The sequence below is a fragment of the Nelumbo nucifera genome, chromosome 8 (genome assembly GCF_055504915.1).
Source record: "Nelumbo nucifera cultivar China Antique chromosome 8, China Antique-T2T, whole genome shotgun sequence".
NCBI classification, from domain to species: domain Eukaryota; kingdom Viridiplantae; phylum Streptophyta; class Magnoliopsida; order Proteales; family Nelumbonaceae; genus Nelumbo; species Nelumbo nucifera.
The window spans coordinates 13720799-13744856 of record NC_142656.1 but is presented as its reverse complement, the minus strand read 5'-3'; the positions used below and the strand labels follow the sequence as shown (position 1 = coordinate 13744856).

The following is a 24058-nucleotide window of genomic DNA, read 5'->3' as shown; positions in this document are numbered from 1 at the left end:
AATATTGACTTCATCATTTTCTCATATTGTTCTTGACTTTGATCATCTGTTTCAGGTGAAACATTAGGTGTAGTGTCATGCCTTCCTTTATCTTGTAATCTATCTTCAAGATCCAATTAATCTTTAAAGTAGATGTACATCTCTAGAGTTTCATTATTCATACTTCTTTTGTCACCCAACACCTTATTACTTGCACTAAAACAAGACTCCGATGGAACCGTAGACACCGGAGGGGATTAGTAGATCACGTGCCATAGCAGCAAGAATTGGATAATTTTTTGCATGTTCACTCCACTAGGCTAAAATATCAAAATTATTTGTTCCCTCTGAGGCGAAGGAAGAATCATCTAAAGTAGAAAAATTTGCTTGTAAAACTTAAAACTTAAAATTCTTTTATTTAAATTGTGGATTTATTGAATTATGTAACCATTTTTCAAGTTTAGTATCTTTAACTAACAAAAATGGTTGTTCATCATGTACAATGTATTTTACTAATTCTTGCATCTTTTTTTTTTTTGAAAATATTTAAAAGTACCAAACCCCCCGCTTAATTTGTGTTTGTGTTGTTTTTTTCCCTTATTTTTCTTTTTTCTCATGGGTGAGCAAATGCCTGCCTAAATGGCTAGTACCACCCTTTTTACAATAGCTAAAGTCTTTCCTACATTTTTGGCAAACAACTCTTTTTTCCTTCCTTAAACCTCATTTACTTTAAATATTTTTCAAACCGGGCTAATCAACTTAGTGGCCTTCTTTTTCTTTTACTAGGGGTGGAAGTTCCGTCAATGTCAATAGCATCCATATTGGTGCTAACACTATTATACTGCGATTGAATATCGTCAACATTGAAAATGTTGGAGAATTGGTTTTAGGAGAAGCCGACTATTTTTTTTTTAATTCTAAAAAATAAAAATTAATTTAATTGCACTTCCTCGAATTGCTGGTTTGAAATCCCAACTTAATTTCAACGGTTGAAGCCTTTCAACTTCAAGTGTCCAAGCTTCCCAAATTGCTAACTAGAGTTACTTGAGTTGTTAAGCAAACATTCTTATTGTTGAAACTTCAATAAAGTTGAGAATTGGAAAATCAATGAGAGATTGAAAGACTGAGACTTGAGAGAGTATGAGAACTAGAGAAGAGATTAAGAGAATTGTTGAATTGGTGTGATGAGAATGATGAATGATAGGGCTATTTATAGGAATTGAAAATAATTTAATTGCCCAAAATACATAAAAACTAGCCGTTTTTAGTTGTTGCGAGGGGTATTTTGGTTATTGTAAAATTATTTATCATTTTACCCAAAATGCCCCCAAATTAGTTGTTATATAGTTGTTGGGGGGCATTTGTGTCATTCTTTATCCCTAAACCAAAATACATAAATACCCTTTGTTTAGAGCTATTTATAGATGTTGGAGGGTATTTCTGCAAAAAAACCCCAAAAAGCTGAAACTTACCGTTGGGGGTCCGTAGGCCATGCCGTGCTAGGCGGGCTAAGCGCAATCCACAGGCCATGCCGTATCGACCCATGGACCTGAAACCCCAAGCCCAACACGGCCCAGACCAAGACCATCGTGGTGGGCCTGGCACGGCCTGATTTACACCTCCAGCTTTACATGAAAATCTTTTTATACAAAAAAAAAGCCGATCAGACGGTTTATATCTAATTGTGATTGATCAAATGGTGTACGCGTTATGTGCTCTGTTGATTTTTCTGACGGTTATTTTTTGGCGGGTAAAGCAAACTCTCAGTCTCTCCCTTTTCGTTATCCCTTGTGTTGCGGTTGCCTTCGAAATGTTGCTTTCTTCACCCTCTCCGGTAATCTCCCCTTCCTCTCTTCATTTCCCCCCTACCACCTCAGACCCTCCATACAAGCTACTCAAAACTCACCCATCTCTGTCTCTTCTCTCCAAATGCAGAGATATCGAAAATCTCAAACAAATCCACTCCCAAATCATCAAAACCGGCCTCCACAATACCCAGTTTGCATTAAGTAAGCTCATTGAATTTTGCGCCATTTCACCCTTCGGTGATCTTTCTTACGCTCTCTTAATCTTTGCGTGCATTGAAGAACCGAACGTCTTCATTTGGAATACAATCATCCGCGGCCACTCTCTAAGCTCTTCTCCTATCCTTGCTGTAGCTTTCTATGTCCGCATGTTGCTTGCTGGAGTAGAGCCGAATTCGTACACGTTTCCTTTTCTTTTGAAATCTTGTGCACAAGCTACAGCTACCCAACAAGGGAGACAGGTGCATGCGCATATTTTGAAGCTTGGTCTTGAGACTGACGCCTTTGTCCACACTTCGCTTATTAGTATGTACGCCCGAAATGGCGAATTGGAAGATGCCCATTTGGTTTTCGATAAGGGTTCTCTACGAAATGCAGTTTCTTTCACTGCTTTGATCACTGGATATGCGTCGGCAGGTTATTTGGAAGATGCTCGTAAGCTTTTCGATGATATCCCTGTTAGAGATGTTATATCATGGAATGCAATCATTGCAGGCTATGCTCAAAGTGGCAGATATAAGGAGGCACTGGATTTCTTCCATGACATGCTGAATTCAAATGTTCAACCCAACGAGAGCACACTGGTCAGTGTCCTCTCTGCTTGTGCTCAGTCTGGTTCTCTTGAATTAGGGCATTGGGCTAGGATTTGGATTGAGGATCATGGACTTGGTTCGAATCTTCACCTTGTAAATTCTCTTATTGATATGTATGCAAAGTGTGGAGATTTGGAGACGGCTCGTGGTTTGTTTGATGGGATTCATCAAAGAGACCGGGTCTCATGGAATGTCATGATTGGTGGCTATACTCATAAAGGGCACTATAAAGAAGCCTTGACTCTTTTCAGGCAAATGCAGCAATCAAATGAAGAACCTAATGATGTCACTTTCTTGAGTATTCTTCCAGCTTGTGCTCACTTGGGCGCTCTTGATCTTGGCAAATGGATTCATGCATATATAGACAGGAATTTTAGTAATTTGAGTAATGATGCCCTTTCAACTAGTCTTATTGACATGTATGCCAAATGTGGAAATATAGATGCTGCAAAACAAGTTTTCGATGCTATGAGACCTAAGACCTTGGCCTCTTGGAATGCAATGATATCTGGGCTAGCCATACATGGGCATGCGGATATGTCCCTTGGACTTTTCTTGAAAATGGCTGATGAAGGATTCAAACCAGATGATATCACCTTTGTTAGTGTCCTATCAGCTTGTAGTCATGCTGGTTTGGTGGAAGTAGGGTGCCAACTCTTTGAGTCGATGACCAGGGATTACAAGATTTCACCAAAATTACAACATTATGGATGTATGATAGATCTCCTTGGTCGAGCTGGGCTGTTTGAAGAAGCAGAGGCCCTAATAAAGAGTATGGAAATGAAACCTGATGGTGCTATTTGGGGCTCTCTACTTGGAGCTTGTCGGGTCCATGGCAATGTTGAATTGGGTGAATTTGTTGCTGACCACCTTTTTCAATTGGAGCCTGAAAACCCTGGTGGTTATGTTCTTTTGTCAAACATCTATGCGGGAGCTGGCAGATGGGAGGATGTAGCAAGAATAAGAACAAGATTAAATGATAAAGGAATGAAGAAAGTCCCTGGATGTAGCTCTATTGAGGTGGATAGTGTTGTTCATGAGTTTCTTGTTGGTGATAAAGCACATCCACAGAGCAAAGAGATATATGAAATGCTGGATGAAATGGATGAGCTTCTGGAATTGGCTGGTCATGTGCCTGATACATCAGAGGTACTTTATGATATAGATGAAGAATGGAAGGAAGGGGCATTGTCTCAACATAGTGAGAAGCTAGCAATTGCTTTTGGGTTGATCAGTACAAACCCAGGAACGACAATCAGAATAGTAAAGAACCTTCGTGTCTGTGGAAATTGCCATTCAGCAACAAAGCTCATATCCAAAATTTTCAATAGGGAGATCATAGCTAGAGATCGGAACCGGTTCCACCATTTCAAAGATGGTTTCTGTTCATGTAAGGACTACTGGTGAGAGTTGCATGGTTGCTTTGCATTTAGCAACCAACCTCATATCCAAGAAGTTGGAGTCATCTCCACTGCTTTGAAGGCATGTATTGAAATACTGATTATTAACGAGCTTGATTTCTTAGTACTCTAAGATACATCTCCACTGGTCAGGCTCCCAGATTCATTCAATTTGTACCTGATTTGCAGTTCATGATTTTCAGGTTGGCTAGTAAACTGGATGTATTATCAATTTGTATAGTGAGGATAGGTTGTTCGACTAATTCAGAAGATGAATGACTATATTCATTGATGATAAAGAAATGATGTATCCATTAACTTGGTGTATATTATGTGTGAATCCAATTTATTCACAAGAAAGACAATTAGATTGAATGCTATAGTTTATTTTGACGCAATTGACCTTGTTCATATCTTTTAGTTGAGTACACATTCAAGTGGATCTCCCCAATTCTCCGAGAAAGTGAAAACGGATGGATAATGAGGAGGCGTATATGAAACCCAGTCCAGAGATGGGGACTTTCAGTATTAAAATACAATGCTGTGGATCAAACTCAGGAATTGAAATTCTGATTTGGAATATTGATATTGAAAATGAAATGCTGAATCTCCCATCCATGGAAAAGTAGTTTTATATTGCTGCGATACATACACATGATATAGGATTTACAATTTTAATTGAAGAAAAAAACGGGAAAAGAAGAAGAAGAAGAAAAGGGAAGGATGCATCCAGTCTCAATTTGGATCCAAGGTTCCAAGTTAAGATTGGAAATTGGGGTAAGCCTGGAATGAGTTCTTCCTTGCCGTGGCCAAAACAGTCTTGTCTGCAACTACAAAGTATGCGGAACCGGCCACTGCCATCAAATAACAAATTTGAAATTTCATTAACTGATATAAAGGCGAAACATGTGAAAATGAAAGAAAAGAATTTGATGCAAAAAAAGAGAGTAAACCTATAGAGATGATGAGAGCTTGAGCAGTGGGATTGAGGTTAGCTCTAGCCCAAGGCAACATTCTGACACTAGCAAACTGCATTTGAAGCACAACAGAGTTGTGAAGTCAGTAATGCCTTTTCAATTATGGAAATGTCAACATTAGAAACTGATAATGGGAAAGCAAGACTTACAGTGGGAATTGCAGAAGCAAAGGTGGCGACGATAGCCGCTTTGGTCCCGGCGACAACCCCCTCTGTTGTTACAAAACAAGAAACCCAGTTACTAATCTCAGTAAGATCAACAATGAGTTTGAAGAAATTAAAAGAAAAAAACACAAATTAAATTTCTGTTAAAATCGGTTTAAACAACACACAGTCGATTGCAGTGTCAACGAAAGAAAAGGACGGGTGTGAAGAACTAAAACAGGAGAGAACAGCTACCAACCATGACCGCATCGCTTCGCCATGGCGAGTTTCTGGTCAAGTGAAGCAAGCCCATTTCTCTCCAGAGGAGAGTGAGCTACATTTTTCGCCATTTTTGAGATGATTGAAAAGATTGTCGCTTTACTGATTTGAAATTGAGTTGGAGAGCGGAGAGAATACAGAGAGAGTTTGAAAGAAGCTGAGGAAAGTTGAAGGCTTGAAGCTCAGACACTGCACGAATCCGGGAGATCAGGTTCTTCTAATTTATAATAAAGGAGAGAAATGAGAAACCGGGGGAGAGTGGGTGTCAGGTTGATTAGGGATGGAGTTTGATGGTTTTGGTTTGATACTGAGGTCGGAGTGTCTGGTTTTTCCTCCCTTCCGTTACTGTTCCCATCCCAGAATGTTGTTTGATTTCCTAGGCCTATCTGTGTCTGTGGGGCCCTAAAAAACCAATGGCGGTTTTTTACTTTTTAGGACGATGAGCCCGGATCTGGGGATAAAAGATATCATCGAATGGCTAGATCTAAATCATGAAGTTGAGGATAATCCAACTTGTTAAATTCGTGAATCCTTCTCAAAAACATACTTTGGAACACTGGTGAACTGATTTGTATTAACTGTGGGCTTTAATTAAGCTAAGCATCTGTATGATCTCTACTGGTTGCCCGTTTGTTTGGATGACTGGATCCCCAATAGAACCACGACAAATGTTAATTGAGATTTGAGAACAAGATGAAACGTGCTCTATTACCATTGCTTTTTGTCTGCATTAATTAATCTTCCTAAAAGCCATCACTCTCGGATGAGAACCACGCAGTTGTCTTTACCACTCAATCAGTTCTTATTAGAGAATTTTACCTTTCAAAAATGACTTTTTTTTTTTCTTTTTGTAAAATTCAATAATGACTGGTAATTACAAACTTCTCCATTGATTACAGTCCCTCAAAACCTCTGTGGATTATTGTTAGAATCAATCAACGAGAGCTCCATGCATCAAATACTACATATTCAAAATTGATTGGATCTTTTTTTCTTTCAACGATAGCTTCTGCTAGGTGTTTTCGCTAAAACTTGAGTTCATTTGCCGGTATCTCATGAGATCAGTTGATCAACTTTTCTGTGTTCTTACATTTCTATAATAGAAATGGGTTATATGTTAAAGCAAAATTTTCAGAGAGTATTGATTATCTGAGTAGTCCATATCCTAAGGATGGATAGGTTTCGTACTCGAAAACGCTAATCCCTCTCACCTTTCTTTACTTGGGTAAGTGAAAACACAGAGAAAAACTGATACCAAAGTAAAGTTAATCAGGTAACTTTTGTCCAGATAAATTGCTCAGCCAGGTAAATTAAAACGAATGAGGCCTTATTAACAATTACAATGCTTGAAGCCCGGTAGTGTGATGCCAAAGGGTCTCTCGACGAGAGGGTTACTCTCTATATGTCAGAATTTCTTTCTACGTAAGGATCTCTCTCGGCGGGAGGGTTTCTCTCTCACACTGATGGGTTATTGGGTTAAAAATGTTTAGTAATTCACGAAATTCCTCCCTCCAAGAAGTGGGTATAAACTATCAGAATTTTGTGGGCATTAAAAAAAAAAAAATCTTCTAAATAAAAAACCAACTAAAGCTTCATTAGGTTTGTGTACAAGGGAGAGAAAAGTGATGAATGGCTTTCTACAACCCATCGACCCAGAAACTTTATCCCTCATCATCCCTTTTTTCTTTTCTCCAACTAACAGCAGCAGAAGGATATTATTATTATTTATGAAGACCATGGCCCCCCAACTGAAGTTGTCTTCACAACAATCATTACACTATATATGAATAAGGTACCAGTTCCTTAATACAGAATTTATAGATAGAGATGAATGGGGCCCATCTGCAATCGAATCAAGCTCCCCACCAGCGTCATTGAATTCGTTCTGGATCATACCATGTGCCGAAACCGATAAACAGTCTAATCATGTGTTGGGTTCCCAACTCAGATTACAGGGACAAATTAAAATTAAGCAAAGACTAGTCCTGGACGAAGATAACTAGTGTTTAATTTCCTATTAATCGTTACTCAGCTGATTCCTCATAAAAATTTGGATTATAATCCCTTGTACATGCAAGATACAACCTGCTGGAAAACTTAGAACAGTGAATCCATGGAAAACAAACTTGCTTTTATGTATTTTACAGTATACATAGGTTTTGGAGCAACAAAGTTTACAGAAAACAGAAAAGCAAAACAAAAGGAAAACGTGGGGGGACTGGAAATTAAGCTTGGGTGTTAGTATAATCCTTGAAGGAGTTTCTCCTTGCAGTGGCCAAAACAGTCTTGTCTGCGACTATGAAGTATGCGGAACCAGCCACTGCAATCAAATCATCAACAAATTACATTAACTCTTATATAGAAAAAGAAGAATTATCGTCAATGACGTACGATTGACAAAAGAAGAGGAAGAGATGGTGAAGAACCTGTAGAGATGATGAGAGCCTGAGCAGTTGGATTGAGGTTAGCTCTAGCCCAGGGAAACATTCTAACACTGGCTAACTGTATATACATGTATGAAGAGACAGAGCCACAGAGCCACAGAGCGATGGAGTCAAGATTCAATAATGCAATTTTCAATTTCAGTATAGAAACCAGAGGTAGATAAAGTGGAGGACTTACAGTAGGAATGGCAGAAGCAATGGTGGCCAGAACTGCCGCCTTTGCCCCGGCGACAACGCCCTCTGTTATTGCAGAACAAGACAACCCAGTTACTAGTTGATTAATGATGAACAATGGATGCAAGTAGTAGCATTTTCTAAAATAAAGCAAAGAGAGGAGAAGATGATGCAGTACCATGACCACATCGCTTGGCCAAGGAGAGTTTCTGGTCCAATGAAGCCAACCCATTTTTCTCCAGGGAGTACTGTGCTACCTTTTTCGCCATTATAGATATGACAACAAGAAAGAGTCTTGGGAAAAATATAGAATAAAAGATCCAAGTGTTATTGAATTGAAGCTTAGCCGCTTGATGAAGTGGAGATCGAGGTGAGTCGGGCTATTTAATTTATACAAGTTGGGGTTTGATGGTTTTGGATGGAATCCAACGTCGGAGTTTGTTGTTTTGTTTCCGTTCGTTAATCATCACCGGTGGTAGTGGTGGGATCCACTGCTTTAATCACAGGGGCAGGAGATGTTAAAAATCCACCAAATTGAGGGCGGTTCTATTTATTCGGATTTCTTCTGTACTAGATATTGACCATTTGGTTCAATCTTGAAGATTTATTTCAAGCCTTTCATAAACTTAATTGTAATTAATGCACTAATCCAACTTGTTCAGTTCATAATCTTATTTCATGATAAACCCCCGTCCCAGATGTAAAATGTAAAGCAAATTGGATGTTTATCTGGTTTACTCCCATTGATTTGAAGTTGTCTGGGTTTAGGTTAGTGTATGTACTTTCATTGTTTAATTAATTGTTGGGTCTTGGGAGGTTCAGTGAATCGACAACATTTGTGATTTGTTAGAGTCAGTGGGACCACAGGAAAACGCTAGGCGTCTCCCGATTCAAATTTCAGATCACTAGCATTTGAACCGTTTGTTTAATTTTGAGTTCAAATCAGCCCCTACAACGTCCCACACATATCCCCGCTGTGTATCGTGAGCATCTTCTAATGATTATATCATCATCCAGAGATATTCTCAATACATAGTGAAGATGTGCTGTGGGATGTTGTGGGGGCAATCTTGTATTTTGGTTGTTTCAAGATACCACTTGAAGTTGTGAGAATGTGATCTTGCTTCTTGGTTTTTCCACTTTGTTATTCGTTTTTAATGTTTATTTATGACTCTAAATTCTGAATTTCCTGGTTTAATCAGCTTACTATTATTGTTGAAAATTCTTCCCTTTTTTTTCTGTTTAATTTTGATAGTCACATTATGTAATTTCTACATATATAACCTACTGACATTATTTTTTAAGATCCTATTTCAGTTTTTTTTTTTTTTTTTTGTGAATATTTTAGGTTCTTCAACCTTAAAAAAAGGACTAAGGAGTAAGGATGTGATTCTATTCTATAGACCTATTGGGCTTCAAATTGGATAGTGTTTGAAAGGATGGAATGGTAGATTGGTGGGGCCAGAAACTATTGGGCCTTACGTAATGATTTGTCTTTATTGCACAAATTGGTTGGCCCAAGGTATTGGGCTTTATAAATTTTGTGTATGATAGGAGTGATATGGACTTTACATATTGGACAGTATGTAAAGTCTGAATGTGAATCATTTTTGCTTTTAATATAAAGTTTATAAACGGTCTTGCACTGCTCATGGTTTTGATGGATCCATCCATAGATCCTATTTGCATTCAACTTGTACCAGAGTTGAGAGAGTTCTAATGGATTTAATCGTCCGGCCGCTTTGTGATCCAAAGAACAATTTGGATCCAGAATTTCAAGTATACCAATTTCTTATTTGGATCATATAGTACATATTGATTTTCGAATTCACTGAATGTAGGACAAAATGCCATGTTTAATTGCTACTACCCTTCTCAGAGGAGTCCCGCCATGTATAAGATGTGTGGTATCAGATTATATTGCTAGGGTGTTGGAACACATTTCGTTGGCAGGAGATCAGGGTTCTTTTCAGAGATAGGTATGATTCAACTCTTCACACCTGAAGTAATTTTCTCTTAATTGGTCAAACCTGAAACAATTCATAGGGATATTTTAATTGGTCAAAGCTCTTTGGGTACTATATCTTTTCGGTATTATAAATTTTCTCTTAATTAAAATGTTTAATTGGCTGCTAGCTGGTAGCAAAGTTAGAAACGAAGGCTGTGTTTGATTTGAAGGAAAAAGTAGGGAAAGTTAAAGAAACCTATACAATTTCTTTTTTCTACCTTTTCCTTCAAACCAAACATAGCCGAAGAGAGATCATTAATGAAAAGAAAAATCAGTTGAACAGTGAAATAGTTAGAAGTTTCCAAATAGAAATGTTATGACTGATCATTTGAAGCTTGGTCAGCCTTGGACCAAATTATGTAACAAATTAAATGATGGTGATAGTCCAAGCTAGGTAGGTCATCAGCAGAGAAACATGCGTATCATATATTTACCCATTCAACGTCGTCCATAGCCAATTTCCTCCAGTTCGTAAATTTGCGACGACGACTTCTGGAGCTCAAGCCATACCTACTTTGGTCTTACCTCCGAATTTCATAACCTTCTTCCTTTTTGTATTCTTTTCAGGAGTAAGCATGTGGTTCAGATCAATAGTGTATATTAATTAAATATTGTTATTAGAAGCCGAAACGAATACAAGAATTAAAAGTTAACCCGGTCAGAGTCAGAACCGACAAGTCCGAGGTCCAACACATCTGAACAGGTGGCCAACCAAACAAGCTTCTCACTGAATTGGGCTATTAGTGAGCTGGGGCAACAAACCCAACATCTGAACATTGTTGATTAGTATTGGATGCAACTTAATTTATTCCAACAAAACACAGAGTTCCAAATAATACGAGGTTGGGCTCTAAATAATGTTCCAACTTCCAAGCTCCTAAATCTGTCATCTAAACACCTGATTTATGTCTAGGTTCTTAGAATCAAATAGATGAATAATGGGTTCTGGGCTTTAAAAAAACAGAGTAGATGGGTTTGGGGAAGTATCTCAATATTTTAACCAAAAGGTAGTTCAGAGCAATGCTGACTGTCTCCTTTTTTTTGTAATTTTCAAGGATTAGTTTGGAATTTCAACTTTTCTTCTGGTAAATGGTATAATAAATACCACTAGCTTATCATCTAATTATGATAGTATTATAACTAGTTCTGCTTGAAGAAAAGTAGTGCAATTAATCCATAATTCTATATTTTAAATTTTGTATTATTTACCATGAATTAGAAGAAGCAAGAAAGTAATGATAAATAAGATAAGTCATGTTGGAAGTGGAGAGATTCACTCAGAAGATGTCGAACTTTTGAATTGGTTCCACTTTGAATGTTGTACTTCAGTAAAAAAACCATCCTGATTAAAGGACTTTCTGATCTCTACCCATGTGATTACTGGTTTGTTTAGTACTTATTCGGATCATTGCTACAACCTTTAAGAGGGTGTTCTTCAAACATGAATTCTTTTTTTTTTTTGTTGTCGTTCAAAAATTCTCATATCAGAAAAAGAATAAAAAAACACAACAACAACAAAAAACAGAAAAATATAAAAATCAATCAATTCTATCTGAATGAATACTGTGAGCTTTATAAAATATAAAGATCAAGAATAAAGCTTTATTTGAGGATTTACAAAAGTTGGGGTTTCTACTATTATCCATGTTCTTGATCCTTAAACATTAGACAAAAAATGGGTCAAAGATTAAAAATTTTTCTTTGGAAATGTTGTCTCAACATCATTGTAGTTAAAAGAAAACCTCTACCTTGAAAAGTTAATTACCCAATCTCCTGATCGATGTAATTCATGCAATGAATCCATTTTACATGCTTTGGTGCAATGTGACAAAGCTAAGTGCATTTGGGTTGGCTCTGGTATTGGCATTAGACCAGATTTTCCTTGCAAGAATTACCAATTTGGCAGTTGGTTTATGCAGCTGTTGAAGAATTTGGGCAGAGTTAATGTTGATATATTAGCTAAATGTGGTGTTTGTTTGTGGGAGATCTGGAAGGACTGCAATGCTTTTTATTTTGAGAATGAAGATACTGATCCCTTTCACTCGCAGGTCTATAGTAGGGAGACTCAGATCTTGCCTTTGAGATCAGAAAATTGTTTAAAAGCTGAAAGCAATCCAGCTATCAATTCTTTTCTCTCCAGCGAGAAATGGTTTCTTCAAAGCAAATGTGGATGGTGGTTTCACAAGTGTAAATATGGCACCTTTTGGGTGTACTTTAGAGATTCAGCAGGTGTTCACTTCCTAAGTTCCTAGCCGAATGTGGTCCTGTGCAGGCTCTGTCTTTCCTAATAGCTGAAGCCAAAGCCCTTCTTGAGGCAGTAAAGTTTAGCCATTTCCTTTGACCTGGGTGCTGTTATCTTTGAGTCTGACTGCAAGTTTCTTATAGACAGTAATTCGACGGTTAATATAATAGATTAATAGCCACAGGGACATTGATCTCTACCTATGTTTGGACTTCCATTTGTATTTCTGGCTAGGTGTTTGTGAGTCGTTGGAGTGTTGTTTTATTTGCTGTAAACGATAATGAATCAGAGTAAGGTGCTGATACATTTCATAACAGTATCGATCACTGACATGTTAAATTCAGATTGGATTTGTAATCTGCTGTACATATTAGTTCTGAATAGTGATCTGTTAGACCAGACTTGTTCTCTCAGGTGCCTCCTTCATTGTAGAACTACCAAATACTAGCTTGATGAGAGATTTCTACCCATGTCATTTTTGGGACTCTGCGTTACTCTACTGTTTCCTTTTTTTTTTTTTGATTTATGAGAAGCAGGATCTTACACAGTTGAAAACTAAGATACTAAACCAGTTCCAGATACATGGCATTTTCTTAACCAAACCATGAAGGTAACCATGTAATCCTAGCCCATGGAGAAAGAATATTGCTGGATTTCCCAAACAGGTTGATTATTATTTCTTAAAAATGATGATCAACTGCGTCCCAACTACAGCTTAATCTTATTTCTCATGGGGTCTAGGCCAGTTTTCATCTTTTTATACGCAGAAGCTGCTTCTTATCATCAACAAAGGAGCAAATGTGAAGTCAATGAAACCAAGGAAATGCCGAAATGGAAAACGGTTGCCATTTTTTTTCCCAAGTAACGTATACATCCTGGATTTACCGGTTTACATACAACGATACGATACACCAAAAAAAAAATATAAAAAAACAGGGAAAAACACAGTTTCCATCTGGCCGGCGACAGTTCGAAATTAGGTTTGGACGTTAGAGAAATCCTTGAATGAGTTCCTCCTTGCGGTAGCCAAGACAGTCTTGTCTGCAACTATAAAGTATGTGGAACCGGCCACTGTTATCAAAGTAAAGAGTTCCATTAGCGAACAGAAATCATCAATGGAGAAGAATAAGAGGGGGGTGAGCTGGTGAATAAAATAACCTGTAGAGATGATGAGAGCCTGAGCAGTGGGATTGAGGTGAGCTCTAGCCCAAGGCAGCATCCTCACACTAGCTAACTGCATTTGTAAACCCCAAACGGAGTTGTCATTGTCGATAATGATCATAATAATGCCCCTTCAACTATTTAATAAAGTGCAGAGGTAGAGAGTAAGAGTATTCCGGTCTCTTGTAATTGTGTTATAATAGAAATCGACGATGAGAAATTAGGACTTACAGTAGGAACTGCGGAAGCAAAGGTGGCCAAAACGGCCGCTTTCGCCCCGGCGACGACGCCCTCTGTTGTCACATAACGAGAAAACCAAATTAAATACGAAACCCATGAGGTATAAATTTTATGATACAATCTAATTTTTAGTCGAAGAAAAAGACGGGAAGGGAACAAATACCATGGCCACAGCGCTTTGCCAAAGCGAGTTTTTGGTCCACTGAAACCAACCCATTTATTTCCAGATGAGAATGAGACACATTTCTCGCCATTTCTGAGATGTTGATGATGAAGAAAGATAGAATTAAGGGGATGCACTAGTTGAGTAAGGAAATAAACTCAATCAATTCACAGTTCAGCTTCAGAGAGATGGGGAGAGAGACAAATGATAGTGATGTAGAAGCTCAGACACACTGCATGAAGCTGAGGGGTGAGGTTGGTTATTTATGGAAGAAATGGTGGTGAGGGTTGTTGGGAATTTGATGGTTTTGGGGGCCAATTCCAACGTCGGAGTCACTTGTTTTATTTGCCTAATTGTTATGGACTGATGGTCGGCTATAAGTTAGTTTGGATTATGTGGTGTTGTCCCTATTATATATACCCTCTACCTGGGGAAACCTTTTGCTTTTTCTCTCCAGAATCCAGCAGCCAGACCATGGGAGGGACTAAAAACCAAGGGGCGGTTTTGATTCCTTCACTGAACTTTCCGATTGATTTTTGTCTCTAGGCAATACCACCTTGTTTCAAATGCCAGAGACATGTGTTGGGTGTACCATTTTTTATCTATTACCCATTTTGTTGGGTGTACCATTTTTTATCTATCCCAGAGACAAATGGGTTTTGTTCAAACAAACAAACAACATTTGGTTTCATCGTTTGTAGTGATTTTAGAAATCGTTTTCTTTTCCCCCCAATGAAAGAAAATGAATAATCAAGTTTTGTTGATGGAAATCGGAATAATCTAAGGCCCTGGTCTCATAGGATTTGATCGACCAGAAGAATATGTCCTACTCCTACTTGGAATTTATCATTAATAAAACCACCACTGTTACTTACCATTTACCCATTCCAGGTTTCCAATCTCCTGATGTTTAATTTATAATTATTATGATTGTGAGAGTAATTAAATAGCAGTGTTTTCAATTGAACCTATTGACCTGGCCTTCCATGAACAGGGTCCCAGATTTTTGACGGTTTGATCATATTACCAGGTAAGTAAATCCATTGGTTGGACCACTTTCAGTCCATGACCCAGCCAACTTTTTTTCTTTTTCTTTTTTTTTTTATTGGGAGGGCCCTGTCTGTGCAGAAACCCAGAGAATGATGGGGGTTGGATTGATCACGCCTACCTCAATGAGTAGTACTACTACTAGGTACGAAACCCAAATGGCAGCACAAAAGTCCATTTCTAAACCTTAGGCCTCCATTTTTCTTATTTCTGCAACATTTTCCCCATTTAATGGTTTGAATCTTTCTTGATTATTTGAGTACTATCCCTCCAAAATATTATTTTTGTGTTTGCTCCATTCCCTTTGGATTGGGTTTGGACTTGGAGTACTTACTTCTTGGCAGTAGAATAGTGTTCAATAGCATATATTGGGATGGCTTGGGCCACTGACTTTATCAAAATTGTCCCCCCACCCCCCGGGCCTTAGAATCTTGGACTTCCATGAGGCCAACTAGCTTTGCATTCTCTTCACTTGGTCCTCAAAAGCTTCATACTTTCTTCTGCCAACCCACAATCTTGATCCCAAATATGTATCCTTCATGGACATTTAATTTCTTTCACTTCCAATAGTCCCATCAGAAATCTTCAAACTATACTATGTACATTAGAGATGAAGAAGAATATCCCTGATTTACTCCAGTTTATTTTTTGTCGAACACTTCAATGAATTGCTCAAGAATGGTCTTCATCTCCACTATCTGTTTCTTCTCTGCCTTGCAAAATTTCATGATATCACCTACAAATAGCAGATGATATACTGCTAAACTCTCTTTCACTAAATTTTCTCCCTCATTTCAGCTTTTTTGCAGTATACTAGATAGGATTTGCATTCCCATTGTAAATAGATAGGGAAACAGTGCATCTACCTACCTAATCCCCCTCTGAAGCTTGAAGAATTCTTTTTGTGTTCCATTTAATTTAATTGAAAAAGAAGTGGTGTTGATGCACTCTTCCACCATTTTACACCATCCTCCAGCTAATCCCATTTCTCTTAGGACTTGAACATAAATTTTTACAATTAAGTTCCTTAAACATTTTCTTGTTCCTAAAAAAGTGGATTATACCCCTCTGGTCCAAATTTTGTGTGTGGAGACATTTTAACCACTTCGCATACTTTTTCCTCAAATGGGCCATCCTTCATTAAAGCTTCTTCAGCTGGTTCCAACTTTATTTATGGGAAGATTTGAAAAATCAGCTATTTTACAGTATACATAGGTTTTGGAGCAACAAAGTTTACAGAAAACAGAAAAGCAAAATAAATGGAAAACGTGGGGGGACTGGAAATTAAGCTTGGATGTTAGTGCAATCCTTGAAGGAGTTTCTCCTTGCAGTGGCCAAAACAGTCTTGTCTGCGACTATGAAGTATGCGGAACCAGCCACTGCAATCAAATCATCAACAAATTACATTAACTCTTATATAGAAAAAGAAGAATTATCGTCAATGACGTACGATTGACAAAAGAAGAGGAAGAGACGGTGAAGAACCTGTAGAGATGATGAGAGCCTGAGCAGTTGGATTGAGGTTAGCTCTAGCCCAGGGAAACATTCTAACACTGGCTAATTGTATATACATGTATGAAGAGACAGAGCCACAGAGCGATGGAGTCAAGATTCAATAATGCAATTTTCAATTTCAGTATAGAAACCAGAGGTAGATAAAGTGGAGGACTTACAGTAGGAATGGCAGAAGCAATGGTGGCCAGAACTGCCGCCTTTGCCCCGGCGACAACGCCCTCTGTTATTGCAGAACAAGACAACCCAGTTACTAGTTGATTAATGATGAACAATGGAAGCAAGTAGTAGCATTTTCTAAAATAAAGCAAAGAGAGGAAAAGATGATGCAGTACCATGACCACATCGCTTGGCCAAGGAGAGTTTCTGGTCCAATGAAGCCAACCCATTTTTCTCCAGAGGGTACTGTGCTACCTTTTTCGCCATTATAGATATGACAACAGAAGAAAGTTGGTGTGGTGGGGTATTAAAATTTGAATTGGAGAGAGTGGAGAGCAAGGAAGAGTATAAAAGATCCAAGTGTGGTTGAATTGAAGCTCAGTCGCTTGATGAAGTGGTGAGGTGAGTTGGGTTATTTATACAAGTGGGAGAGGGAGAATGGTGTGGGACAGTGGAGGAGCAGAGTGGATTGCAGTGGGGTTTGATGGTTTTGGTTGGAATCCAACGTCGGAGTTTATTGTTTTGTATCAACTCGTTAATCATCATCAGTGGTGGGCTCCTTTCCCAGTAGCCCGTTGTCTTTTCGAGAGACCAGAGTAATGGTTTGGTGTGATGGCCTATTAGCTCAGTTGGTTAGAGCGTCGTGCTAATAACGCGAAGGTCGCAGGTTCGAGACCTGCATGGGCCAAATCTCGCATATGTGATCATTTTTGCCAGGTGCCAACTGCCAACTGACTGTACTAGTGTATTGATCATTTGGTTCAATTCTGGACATCGATTATATTCCTGCTTTGATTAGCTGAATTTACCAATCTGATAAACATAGTTGTAATTAATGCATTAATCCAATTGTTCAGTTCATAATCTTTATCTTACCCAATGATGAATCCCAACCATAAAGCAAACTTGATGTTTATCTGGTAACTGGTTTGCTGCCATTGATTTGAACTTGTCTGGATTTCATCAATTTCTTTTGTTTGTTGGGCAGATTCAGTGAATCGACAACATTTGTGAGAGAGCCCTGCCTTGGAGGTGACGAAGGTTTCATCAGTTGTGACTTGAGTTGAGACCACATGGGACATGGACACGCAAGCGCTAGCTAGCCGTCTCACTCACGTCTCCCAATCTCAAAATCAACATTTAAGCTATCTGTCTATTTGTTTGTTTGGTTACTAACGAGTCCATGTTTGTTGGATTGATCTCAAGATAACACTCAGATGGTGGTCTTACCTGATTGGAGCTCCCTTCCCTGGTTTAAGGAAATTAGGGATAAGCCTGCGAGAGACCCTATCTGGTTGTACCACAATTGTGTAGGTCATTTCCCTAGTAAAGGAATGTTTTCAATTTTAATAATTTTCTTAGAAATCAAAAACATCCCTTTATGTTGTAATGCAATTTTAATTCATTGTTCTTACTTCTTGGTTGCCACTTTGTTATTCGTTTTAATACTTACTTATATCCTACACAATCCTATTCGTTTCAAACTGGATTATGTTTGAAACGGTGGTGGGGCCGGAAACAATTGGGCCTTGCAGAATGGTCTAACTTGTTTTGCACAAACTGGTTGGCCCAATTAAGGAGTTTTGGGCCCAATTAAGGAATGCTATTTGGCAGCATTTATGCATCATAGGCCTTCATTATTGATTGATAGGTGTCAAGCCATATAAAATATAAAATATTGTCGAGGGTGAAGCATACCAACAAGGTGGGGTGGGGCATGTGGGACTGCAAAGCCTGAATCATTTGAGTTTTTAATAAAAAAAAGTTCATAATCTGTCTTGTACTGCCCATGGTTTTGATGAGATCCATAGAACGGTTTTGTATTGAACTTGATTAGCCAAGGCTGGGTTCACAAAACAACCAGACTGATGGATTTCATCGTTTGCTTTGTGATGAAGAAGGCTAGGAGATACCTGACCCACTTGACAGAAATACCAAATTTAATATAGAAACCAAGAAGGGCTAGGAGATGCCTGACCCACTTGAACAGTCAAGTAGATAATAATTTTATAAAGAATTCCCAAATTATAATGTTATGACTCATTTGGTTTCTAATATTAAAGAATGGAAGTTAGACATGTTACAAAGGACCTTGGTCCTGATGATGATAGATAGTCCAAAGCCTGCAGAAGCATGCATATCCTCCATGGTATTTACCCATTCAACATCCAGAATCGTTTGTTTTATTAAATTTCATAAGCTTCTTCTTTTATCTTATTCTTTTCTGGAGCATTTGGAATTGGTTAAGATCAATGGAGTATTAATTGTTATTAAAACCAGGTCATCAGAACCGACAGGTATGCGGTCCAATACATCTCAACAACTGGCCAAGTAAAGAAGCTTCTCAGTGAATTGGGTTTAGTATGGCTACAAACCCAAAATCTGAAATAAAATTTCTAATGTCAGGTCGGTCAAGCTCCAATTTAATGTTTATATTTACCGTTTTATATTCTAACACATGGCCTGGCTCTGTATATGGTTCCAAACTCTAAAATCTATCTTCTAAAAACTTGGTTTATTGTGGGTATTTTATGTCTACGTTCATAGAATCCAATAGATGAGTAGATGGGTTTGGGGCTTTCATGGGAAAAAAAATAATAATAAGAAGAGATGGGTTTGAGGAACTATTTCAATATTTTAATTAAAAAGTAGCTCAGGCCAATATGGTTGTCTCCTTTATTTTTAATTTTTTAATGTTGTTGGAAGAAAAGAAGCATTGCAGTTAATCCATAATTTTAAATCTTAAATTTTGTATTATTTACCCTTGAATTAGATTGCATGCTAATTTATTTATATGTTAGTGGATATATTACATTAATTTAGAAGATATTTTTTTTTTTATTTTGAATTTGAACAAAGAGAATAAAACAAAAAAGGAAATTGTCTAAAATTCAGCATTTCTCTTGAACTCATAATTTTTCAAAATGTCTAAAACTCACGTAAATTTTTATTTTTCAAAACTCACCTTCTATCAGTGCACGGTTAATATTTCTTTATAGAAGTGTCCATGTCAGCATAAATAACAATTTTCATAATTAAATTACCCTTAAATAACGAATTAGAGGAAAAATGGTCTTTTTCAATTATCAATTTTTCTTTTCTTTTTTTGCATTTTTAGTATTTTGTTATAATTTCTAATATTTTTATAATTTCTGTTATTTTTACATTTTCTATTGTCTACAATCTATAAATTTTCCTATATTTTTTATTATTTATTTGTAATTTCTGTGTTTTTTATAATTTTTTATGTTTTTTCTACAATTTTTATTTTCTGTTTATTTTCAATTTCTATAGTTTCTATAATTTGAAAATAATTTTTTATTTTATTTGTATTTTCTATGTTTTTATATATTTTATATTTGAAAGTATTTTTTGATTTTTTTCTTTTTTTATGTCTAAATATTAAAATAATAATATATTAACACCCATTAATTTATTTTGTATATATTTTATATTTTTCTATAAAAATTAAAATGATAATATATTAACACCCGTTAATCTGTTTAACCTCAAATTAATGACATGTGAATTTTAGACATTTTAAAAAATTGAGGTAAATTTAAGAAAAATGCTGAAACTCATCTCATGATGAGTTTTAGACAATATTTCCCAACAAAAAATAATGATGGATAAATAAGCCATCTTGTAAATGGAGAGCTTTACTCTGGTTCCTTGAGCAAGATAATTGCTAGATTTCTCGAAGATAATGATAATCTGCATTCTGATTGCGATTTTCTTCACTCTGATTATAGCTAGTCACTAAACCTTAATTCTCATGGGTCGAGAACAGTTTTTGTCCTTTTATACGCAGAAGCTGCTTCTATGAGTTTGGATTGGCTGAAGGCAAAATCATACACAGCGGATTTACTACAAAACGATCGCCATTTTTTTCCAAGTAACGTATACATCCTGGATTTACTGATTTAAATACAATAACGAGACAAAAAAAAGGGGAAAAAAACAAGTTTTCCATCGTCTGGCTGCCGACGGTTCGAAATTAAGCTTGGATGTTAGAGTAATCCTTGAATGAGTTCCTCCTTGCAGTGGCTAAAACAGTCTTGTCTGCAACTATGAAGTATGCGGAACCGGCCACTGTGATCAAAGTAAACAGTTCCATTAGCAAAACTACAGAAACTATCAATGGAGAAGGATAAGAGAAGGGAGAAGAAGTAGGAGATGGAAGAGGCCAGTGGTGAATTAATTATATAACCTGTAGAGATGATGAGAGCCTGAGCAGTGGGATTGAGGTGAGCTCTAGCCCAAGGCAGCATCCTCACACTAGCTAACTGCATTTGTAAACCCCAAACAGAGTTGTCATGTCGATAACGATCATAATAATGCCCCGTCAACTATTTAATAAAGTGCAGAGATTCCAGTCTCTTATAATTGTGCTTTATATAGAAATGGACGATGAGAAATTAGGACTTACAGTGGGAACTGCGGAAGCAATGGTGGCCAGAACGGCCGCTTTTGCCCCGGCGACGACGCCCTCTGTTGTCAAGAAACGAGAAAAATGTACAAATTAGTTACAAATTTAAGAGATTACAGAACCCATGAGGTATTTTCTGAAATCCTATCATAGAATTTGCGATAAAGTCGAAGAAAGAGAGGGGAAAAGAAGAAATACCATGACCACAGCGCTTTGCCAAAGCGAGTTTATGGTCCAGTGAAGCCAATCCATTTCTTTCCAGATGAGACTGAGCCACATTTCTCGCCATTTCTGAGATGTTGATGATGGAGAGAGAGAGAGAGAGAATATTTAAGGGGATGCACTACTTGAGTAAGGAAATAAACTGAATCAATTAAGCGTTAAGAGAGCTGGGGAGAGGGAGATGATAGTAGTGTTGAAGCTTAGACACACTGCATGAGGCTGAATACTGGGTGAGGTTGGTTATTTATAGGTAGATAGGAAAAAGAAAAGTGGAAGAGATGTTGAGGGTTGTTGGGAGTTTGATGGTTTTGGAGCCAATTCCAACGTCGGAGTCACCTGTTTTATTTGTGTAATTGTTGTGTACTGGTTGGATAATGAGCTGTTTGTCCCCATTAAACCCTCCTCATCTTGGAGGAAGTAACTTTGGGGAAACTTTTAGCATTTCCTCTCCAGAATCCAGCCAGACAATGGGAGGACTGAAAAACCAAGGGCGGTTTTGAATCCTTCACTCAATTGCCCGCCCAGCTCTCTCCAATTTCTTCACCATCTATTTACTTTAGGCAATACCACCTGTGGTTTCAACTACCAGAGACAAGTGTTTGGATGTTACCATATATCTTCATTCAACCCATTACCCATTACCCATTCTGATGGCTTCGACTAATAATTAAGCATGGTTTGGGGGTTTTGTTCAAAGTTCAAACTACTGTATCACAACAAATAAAATAATATTTGGTTTCACTTAGAGGTATAAAGTGAGCCGTATCGGGCTGGCATGGCACGGCCCATGGGCAAAGCCCACATTTTGTATGGGCTGTAACATGCTGGTCTGCAGTTTATAATGGACCGTATCACCCTCTCCAGTAAAAAAATTTGGAGGTCGATATAACACAATCCACGGTCTAGGCCCATGCAGACCTATGCCATGCTATGCTGTGCCACGGGCCGAGCTAGCTCATGAACCAAACCTTAGACCAGATTAAGCCATGTATCAAACCAAAATTACGACCCGATTTACATCTCTAATTTCACCATCAAAATTTCATTGCAGTGATTTCAGAAACAGGTTTCTTTATTTTCTCCAAACAAAGAAATTAGTCTAAGAATAAAGTCTAGTCTCATAGGTTTTGACATTGAGGGCTCCAAATACATAATCTCTACAGATTGATGCTGATAGTCTAAGACCAGAGGAATAAGTCCTACTCCTACATGGAATTTATCTTTACTCATCCATGGTTTCCAATCTGTAGATGCTTAATTTATGATTATGATGATTGTGACTTTGTGAGAATAATTACATATGATAGTGTGTTCAAATTCAACCATTGACATGGCCGTCCATGAACTAGGTCCCATGTTTTTGACGGTTTGATTGTTATTACCGGGTAAGTAAATGAACCATCAGTTGGACCATTTTCAATCAATGAATGACCCATTCAGCCAACTTTTTCCAATTGGTGGGGCCTTAATTAATTTCTTGCTCAGAAACCTAGAAAATGCTGTGGATTGGAATGATCAGGCCTCAATGAGTAGTACTAGGTTCCAAAAACAAATGGCAGCACAAAAGTCCAGGTTTCATCATTTCTGGTTCTGAATCATGCCTCTCGGTGTGTCATCTGTCAAAATGATCAACACCAACCACCCAATGGGCCCTGGCTTTTTGGTCGCACCCTCCTCTCAGTGAATGATTATCTTGAATTAGAACCATTAATTCCACTAGGATTGGTAAGGACAATTATGAGCCCTGCCGGCAGACCCATTTCATCTCAAGATTTTTATGGATTCTGCTATTTCTGTCTCTTGAATTCTTTGTTATTGGAAAAAATTTAAATCAAATTTGTATAATGGTTTGTGGTAGAAGCGTATGTGGTATGGACCAAAATAATTATGTAGTTTGGGGTTTTATCTTGTATTTATCTTTTGGCTTGAGAGGCAAGTAGAGAGATTTAGGTGATTTTTGAGGTTTAGGGTTTCATGTAAAAGAGGTTGTACACAATTAATTTTATAATTTCCATTGTTATTTTTAATACTGGATTTCTGCTTTTACTTTGCCTTTGGTTGTACACAATTTTATAATCTCATGGTGGGAGGGTTTTTCTTTGTATGAGGGTCTTTCTCTCGGTGGGAGAGTTTTTCTTTATGGAGGAGGGTTTTTCTCTATGTGAAGGTCTCTCTTTTGGCAAGAGGGTTTTTCTCTCATATCTATAGATGTGATTTTTTTCTTTCTCACACTTTGTGTAAGGGTTTTTCTCTCATATCCATGAATGCAAGTTTTTATCTATTTCTCTTCATATCGATGTTTGTTGGAGAGGTTCTTTGGACAAATTTGAGAGACGATATTTTGATCTAGGCCTATGGAGCAGATTTGGGATCTTTGGTTCTATTCATTCTAATCTCCATTTTTCCTCTGCTCTTTTTCTTATTTCTTTTGGGCCTTGGTAGAATTTGTGTGATGTGCCTTTGGGGTCTGCCATGGGTATCCATTTGTTTTGTAACAATGTTATCGTTCCTAGAAAGTTTTTTTCCAGCGATCTTCGAGTTCTCTCCGGCAACGCTCATGCTCCAACTGTTTCGGTCCCTACAATTACAAGTTTCAACTCTTTTGTGCACTTTTGGCTTTCTATGGGGCCCATTCCTTGAATGTTTGGGTGGTGGAGAATTGGGGAGAGTTTTCTCTATACTCCTTGAGGGTTTTACGTAATTGATCTGGACTCATTTGATAGAGAGACACACTTGCTGGTTTCATCTCTATTGGAGGCACTTAGCTGAACTTTTTAGCGTTACTTAACTTTACGTTAGTTGCAGAGATTTCTCAAATCGTCCTGATGCTTGTGGTTACCTATTTTTTGTCTCAACATGCTT

At 37.7% G+C, this 24058-nt stretch overlaps 6 protein-coding genes, 1 long non-coding RNA gene and 1 other non-coding gene across 8 annotated transcripts; 3 read left to right on the top strand and 5 right to left on the bottom strand.

Annotated features, from left to right (window-relative positions):
- Nucleotides 1–1700: 1700 nt before the first annotated feature.
- On the top strand, nt 1701–4146 carry OTP82 (Tetratricopeptide repeat (TPR)-like superfamily protein). The gene has a single exon (XM_010251712.3). The coding sequence runs from the start codon at nt 1790–1792 to the stop codon at nt 4001–4003; it is 2214 nt and encodes a 737-aa protein (XP_010250014.1). The 5' UTR covers nt 1701–1789; the 3' UTR covers nt 4004–4146.
- A 464-nt stretch (nt 4147–4610) lies between these two features.
- Nucleotides 4611–5602, bottom strand: LOC104592371 (early nodulin-93-like). Its single transcript, XM_010251713.3, has 4 exons — nt 5376–5602; nt 5123–5184; nt 4950–5025; nt 4611–4850 (listed from the first exon to the last, which is right to left on the bottom strand). The coding sequence occupies exons 1-4, from the start codon at nt 5464–5466 to the stop codon at nt 4756–4758; spliced, it is 324 nt and encodes a 107-aa protein (XP_010250015.1). The 5' UTR covers nt 5467–5602; the 3' UTR covers nt 4611–4755.
- A 1829-nt stretch (nt 5603–7431) lies between these two features.
- Nucleotides 7432–8388, bottom strand: LOC148789641 (early nodulin-93-like). The gene is made up of 4 exons (XM_088893647.1): nt 8192–8388; nt 8018–8079; nt 7822–7897; nt 7432–7715 (listed from the first exon to the last, which is right to left on the bottom strand). Exons 1-4 carry the CDS (start codon nt 8280–8282, stop codon nt 7621–7623), a joined length of 324 nt encoding a protein of 107 aa, XP_088749773.1. The 5' UTR covers nt 8283–8388; the 3' UTR covers nt 7432–7620.
- Nucleotides 8389–13087: 4699 nt separating this feature from the next.
- Nucleotides 13088–14186, bottom strand: LOC104592373 (early nodulin-93-like). Its single transcript, XM_010251714.3, has 4 exons — nt 13828–14186; nt 13656–13717; nt 13422–13497; nt 13088–13334 (listed from the first exon to the last, which is right to left on the bottom strand). The coding sequence occupies exons 1-4, from the start codon at nt 13916–13918 to the stop codon at nt 13240–13242; spliced, it is 324 nt and encodes a 107-aa protein (XP_010250016.1). The 5' UTR covers nt 13919–14186; the 3' UTR covers nt 13088–13239.
- A 1824-nt stretch (nt 14187–16010) lies between these two features.
- On the bottom strand, nt 16011–16948 carry LOC104592375 (early nodulin-93-like). Its single transcript, XM_088892631.1, has 4 exons — nt 16722–16948; nt 16544–16609; nt 16360–16431; nt 16011–16253 (listed from the first exon to the last, which is right to left on the bottom strand). Exons 1-4 carry the CDS (start codon nt 16810–16812, stop codon nt 16159–16161), a joined length of 324 nt encoding a protein of 107 aa, XP_088748757.1. The 5' UTR covers nt 16813–16948; the 3' UTR covers nt 16011–16158.
- A 211-nt stretch (nt 16949–17159) lies between these two features.
- Nucleotides 17160–17233, top strand: TRNAI-AAU (transfer RNA isoleucine (anticodon AAU)). Its single transcript has one exon. It is a non-coding gene; the product is annotated as a tRNA-Ile (tRNA).
- Nucleotides 17234–18593: 1360 nt separating this feature from the next.
- LOC148789640 (uncharacterized) lies at nt 18594–20472 on the top strand. The gene is made up of 3 exons (XR_016079160.1): nt 18594–18694; nt 18826–18951; nt 20336–20472. It is a non-coding gene; the product is annotated as an uncharacterized LOC148789640 (long non-coding RNA).
- LOC104592369 (early nodulin-93-like) lies at nt 20409–21849 on the bottom strand. The gene is made up of 4 exons (XM_010251711.3): nt 21173–21849; nt 20975–21036; nt 20756–20831; nt 20409–20637 (listed from the first exon to the last, which is right to left on the bottom strand). Exons 1-4 carry the CDS (start codon nt 21261–21263, stop codon nt 20543–20545), a joined length of 324 nt encoding a protein of 107 aa, XP_010250013.1. The 5' UTR covers nt 21264–21849; the 3' UTR covers nt 20409–20542.
- Between the last annotated feature and the right edge of the window lie 2209 nt (nt 21850–24058).

What these genes read in the sequence shown, in the direction of transcription:
- OTP82 (XM_010251712.3), top strand. Translation starts at nt 1,790, where the DNA reads ATGTTGCTTTCTTCACCCTCTCCGGTAATCTCCCCTTCCTCTCTTCAT.
- LOC104592371 (XM_010251713.3), bottom strand. Translation starts at nt 5,466, where the DNA reads ATGGCGAAAAATGTAGCTCACTCTCCTCTGGAGAGAAATGGGCTTGCT. An exon ending in GGCGAAGCGATGCGGTCATG is followed by an intron (nt 5,185 to 5,375) that starts GTTGGTAGCTGT and finishes TTGTAACAACAG; the next exon opens with AGGGGGTTGTCGCCGGGACC. An exon ending in AGCTCTCATCATCTCTATAG is followed by an intron (nt 4,851 to 4,949) that starts GTTTACTCTCTT and finishes ATTTGATGGCAG; the next exon opens with TGGCCGGTTCCGCATACTTT.
- LOC148789641 (XM_088893647.1), bottom strand. Translation starts at nt 8,282, where the DNA reads ATGGCGAAAAAGGTAGCACAGTACTCCCTGGAGAAAAATGGGTTGGCT. An exon ending in GGCCAAGCGATGTGGTCATG is followed by an intron (nt 8,080 to 8,191) that starts GTACTGCATCAT and finishes CTGCAATAACAG; the next exon opens with AGGGCGTTGTCGCCGGGGCA. An exon ending in GGCTCTCATCATCTCTACAG is followed by an intron (nt 7,716 to 7,821) that starts GTTCTTCACCAT and finishes ATTTGATTGCAG; the next exon opens with TGGCTGGTTCCGCATACTTC.
- LOC104592373 (XM_010251714.3), bottom strand. Translation starts at nt 13,918, where the DNA reads ATGGCGAGAAATGTGTCTCATTCTCATCTGGAAATAAATGGGTTGGTT. An exon ending in GGCAAAGCGCTGTGGCCATG is followed by an intron (nt 13,718 to 13,827) that starts GTATTTGTTCCC and finishes ATGTGACAACAG; the next exon opens with AGGGCGTCGTCGCCGGGGCG. An exon ending in TTGCTTCCGCAGTTCCTACT is followed by an intron (nt 13,498 to 13,655) that starts GTAAGTCCTAAT and finishes TTACAAATGCAG; the next exon opens with TTAGCTAGTGTGAGGATGCT.
- LOC104592375 (XM_088892631.1), bottom strand. Translation starts at nt 16,812, where the DNA reads ATGGCGAAAAAGGTAGCACAGTACCCTCTGGAGAAAAATGGGTTGGCT. An exon ending in GGCCAAGCGATGTGGTCATG is followed by an intron (nt 16,610 to 16,721) that starts GTACTGCATCAT and finishes CTGCAATAACAG; the next exon opens with AGGGCGTTGTCGCCGGGGCA. An exon ending in TTCTGCCATTCCTACTGTAA is followed by an intron (nt 16,432 to 16,543) that starts GTCCTCCACTTT and finishes ATATACAATTAG; the next exon opens with CCAGTGTTAGAATGTTTCCC.
- LOC104592369 (XM_010251711.3), bottom strand. Translation starts at nt 21,263, where the DNA reads ATGGCGAGAAATGTGGCTCAGTCTCATCTGGAAAGAAATGGATTGGCT. An exon ending in TTGCTTCCGCAGTTCCCACT is followed by an intron (nt 20,832 to 20,974) that starts GTAAGTCCTAAT and finishes TTACAAATGCAG; the next exon opens with TTAGCTAGTGTGAGGATGCT. An exon ending in GGCTCTCATCATCTCTACAG is followed by an intron (nt 20,638 to 20,755) that starts GTTATATAATTA and finishes CTTTGATCACAG; the next exon opens with TGGCCGGTTCCGCATACTTC.